Source organism: Phalaenopsis equestris, unplaced genomic scaffold, assembly GCF_001263595.1.
Source record: "Phalaenopsis equestris unplaced genomic scaffold, ASM126359v1 Scaffold000002, whole genome shotgun sequence".
Classification (NCBI taxonomy): Eukaryota; Viridiplantae; Streptophyta; class Magnoliopsida; order Asparagales; family Orchidaceae; genus Phalaenopsis; species Phalaenopsis equestris.
Window position 1 is genome coordinate 63,094,673 of NW_018164444.1, and position 4,007 is coordinate 63,098,679.

The 4,007-nt window shown below is 37.4% G+C and overlaps 1 protein-coding gene across 1 annotated transcript in view; it reads left to right on the forward strand.

Moving 5' to 3' along the window:
- The window catches only part of LOC110032896 (aquaporin NIP3-1), a 6,346-nt gene extending 5,552 nt beyond the window's left edge, over window positions 1–794 (forward strand). Inside the window, exon 5 of the mRNA XM_020736679.1 lies at window positions 284–794. Within this exon, the coding sequence (XP_020592338.1) occupies window positions 284–485 (202 nt within the window). The 3' untranslated portion in view covers window positions 486–794. The remainder of the gene's footprint in view (window positions 1–283) is intronic.
- The last annotated feature ends 3,213 nt before the right edge of the window (window positions 795–4,007 follow it).

Sequence of the window (4,007 nt, forward strand, 5' to 3'; positions counted from 1 at the left end):
TATATATATATATATATATATGTGTATTTGCATAATATCAAACTTTAATATTTATATACATATCGATTAAATCTTTAATATTACGTGAAAAATATCACTCTAATATATTATTTACAAGTGAAGTACATATTTTCATATATTGTAAATATAAAAAAATAAAATTAAAGTTTAATCTAAATACATAAAACATATGTAGTACATATAAAAACTCGAAGGAAAAAAAAAAAAGCAAGTATTTGAACCATATTATATATATGTCTCTAATTTTTCTCAATAAATACAGGCCATCGACCGGCGGATCAATGAACCCGGTTCGCACTCTGGGCCCGGCAGTGGCTGCCGGAAACTACACGCAGATATGGATCTATCTGGTGGCACCGACTGTCGGAGCCATCGCGGGCGCTGCCGTGTACACCTCCGTGAAGCTCACCGAGGAAGTTGAACCCGTTACTCCCCGCCAGGCCCGAAGCTTCCGCCGTGGCTGATATAGCACTCATGCTGTACAACTGAAGAGTGCAATCCCACGCACGTGTGTGTAATAATAAGTAATAATATTGTAATAATTATAACTACCTTCCTCGTGATACTTTGAGTTGGGCCTGTTTGGGCTCGTGACTTTTAGTTGGGCCTGTTTGGGCGATGTGATATGTTTGTATCTCTGGTCCGTAAATGCTTTGGTGTTGCGAGAGAGGTGGTTGTATGTGTGTGTTTGTTTGTGTTTGTTGTGAGTTGTGGAAGAATAAAGCGTGGGAGATATATAAGAAGGATTATGTAATGAAAGTTGTGTGACGTCATGCTTGCCTTGTCAAACATGGAGAAAATGTTGCAGAGTCCTACGTCCCAGCTTTAATATTAATTTGATAAGTGGCCCCCATCTGATCCGACATGACCCTATATGAATTTTTAAGAACACCTTAATAAAAATTGAGCAGACAATGAAACATCAATTCGTCTCCCGAAACCCTAGAAGAAGAAACAGTCATAAAGATGGAGAAGATGCGCAATACTGGCATGAATGAAAATTGGTAGGTTTATAACATGCATCAATATAGTACTTGTTTAGTGTTATCTTTGGAAAATGAAGTCTGCATTTTTTTGGAAAGGTTTCACTGATTTTTTGAAAGGTGGTTTTTCAGATAGGAAAATGACGATTAGCATTTGTCATTTCTGATGTTATGATAAATTAGCGCGGTTCTTTTTTCTTTTTTTTGACGTTAAAACGAACGTCAGTAATTGATTTTACGTCGACATTAGCAAAGGATCTTAATTTGTGTCCGAATTACTGTAAAAAATATTTGCCAATAAAAAATTCCGTCGAACAAAAGGACGACACTGGTTTGATGGCGCAATAATGTCATATATGTCAAACACTAATTAGCGTCAAACATGGTCAACAATGATTAGCGCCCGCCATGTCCGGCGTTAATTAGCTTTGAACTGTTTGGACGCTATTGCGTCGATTTAGCGGCTGCATGTATCGAATGCTGATTGTTGGCTTTTGTGTCGGAATATTTCGACGCTAATCCGACGCGAACTTGCTAGAAAAAAATAATAAAACAATTAGATTTCCACATAGCTGGACATAACAAACATAATCTATAAAATAGAATATTTATTTATCATCGTAATTCATAAAAGAAATGTGCAACCTATCTAAAATGATATCAAATTAGATTAATTATAGACAAATTAAAGTGTTCAAAATTCATAACACCAAAAACTGAAAGTTTGCACAATGTATAAAAGGAAAAAATCATAAAGTTAGCCCCTATGTCGTGGGAACATCATCAAATAGAGAAAAAAAATATAATCTTTCTCCTCATCATCATCATGCTCCTCCCGCTCATCCTCCTCGATTGGACAAATATGTTGATTGCTTCAATGATCAAAACTCTACATCATGCATGCTAGACTTTCTGCAACGAGTTGCTGGCCTTCACACACTTGTCGGAGATATTCAATTATCATCATCACTCACCTAACAAGCTCCTAATGTCGAGCCTATGACGAGCTAGGGGCACCCACTACTGCAAGGGAACGCTTGGCCTCAAACGCCACTCTCTTTGCTCTAAGGTTGTACACTCTCCCCTTCTTCTTCACCTTTGTCTGTGTTTAAAACTCAAAATTGGACTGAGTAGTGGTAGACTAACTACCACTGCTAGCAGACGGTGACACCTGGCTAGCCATTTACTTTTGTATCCCCCAGAGCTACTCTTACTCCTCATTCATAACAAAATTCAAAGCATTTTAAATTTTAATTGACATATTAATGAAATTAATTTTTTAAAACTTACATTGACACGCCGAGAGTGGTCAGATACCTACTATTGTTTGACCGCACTCTGATGTGTGGCAACTCTGCGGAGGATGACTCTCTGTTAAGCTCCTTGGCATGTGTACATGATCAGATAAATAATTGAGTCAAATAATTACATTATTATGTAAGTTTTTGAATTTTGACATAATCTTACCAGCCTCCGATAGTGCTGTGTGGGGGATCAAATCTCCAATATGGAGTGCGGCCCCTATAGCTTCCTTTGTCGTTCAGTTCTATTGATTTGTTTTTCTCTTCCTCCGGCACTCCAAAGAGGCTCATGCTTGATTTAACTTAGCTTAGACTTCTTCCCCATCCCACGAGATACACTGCCCCTTCTAACTCTCTGTCATGAACATACCTCTGAGCCTATACCTGACACGAACCTTATATCTGCCGGATCTGTTGGTGATGTTCTGCCAACAAATAAAATGACATCATCATATTATAATGTATGTAAGCTTCATTATTAGATTCAAAAAGGGTAGAAATTAATCTTATAATTCAAATTTAAATATCATACATCAAACTCCCCAAAATACATATCCCGTGTAACCATCGGTATCTGCTTCCATGAGAGATATGACTGATCATACCTGCTCTAAATAATCTCCATGATCTGCATCACGGGTGACCTGGAGGAGTAGAACCTGCAAATGAAACATTAGATACATTATAAAATGAAATGAAAAATGAAAATTACTATACTGCAAAAAAGAATGTTGATGTATAAGTCACCTTATGGCTCAATATAGACTCTGTTGGCGGTGTCAGCTATCTCAGGTGCTGGAGTTGAGGGGCCTGGCTTGTCATATGAGGATGCTCGGTGGAAATAAGGTGGAGTGGGAGGTGGTTATTGCGAGGGACTTGGTGGGGGAGGAGGGGCAAGAGAAGGGGCCATCAAATTAGCTGCACGAGTGTTGTACATGTCAACGCCATAGACAACCTTCTTCAACCTTCGATACGTGTTCGTCAAAGTCCCCTGAACGCAAGGTTTCTCAAGAAGCTGAGAACTTGCCATCTATAACAGGAAAAAAATTATAATTAATAAGCAGAATTAGTATGTAATATAAGACATAAAAGTAAAAGCAAAAAAGTGAAAGATCTCATGACTAAGTATAAAATCAAGAAAATTAAGCAAGAAAACTACAATGCAAGAGTAAAAGAAAAAAGGTGCAGAAACTAATCATCTAAGTATACGTACCATTTTTTAGTCCATTTCATTTGATGATTCAGATGTTGAAGAACTTAAAATTTCTTCTTCAATTTCATCATCATTTTCATCCATATGTAGAGGAACTTCTTCATGAATCCCTTTGGTATCCTCCAGGGGAAACTCCTCATTGATTGAGCTAAGATGAATATGAAAATCAGACATAACTAATTCTTGGTGAATATGCTCGATAACATTTTGTATCTCAACAATTTTTTGTGATCTATTCTTCAATACGACATCCTAATCAAGTTTATCCCTTATTCGGCCAGGATATCGAAGACAATATACCTAACTGACCCAACATGCCAGAATAAATGGGTCATATTTTACATATCTTTTGTTCATCTTAATTTTGGTAATATCATACGAGTCGAGTGTCCGAGTTCCTCGATTAGAAACGGGATCAAACCACTCACAATTGAACATGTATACACTACGTTTGACAGCTGAACCCTTTCTACAGCTAGGCGACATACA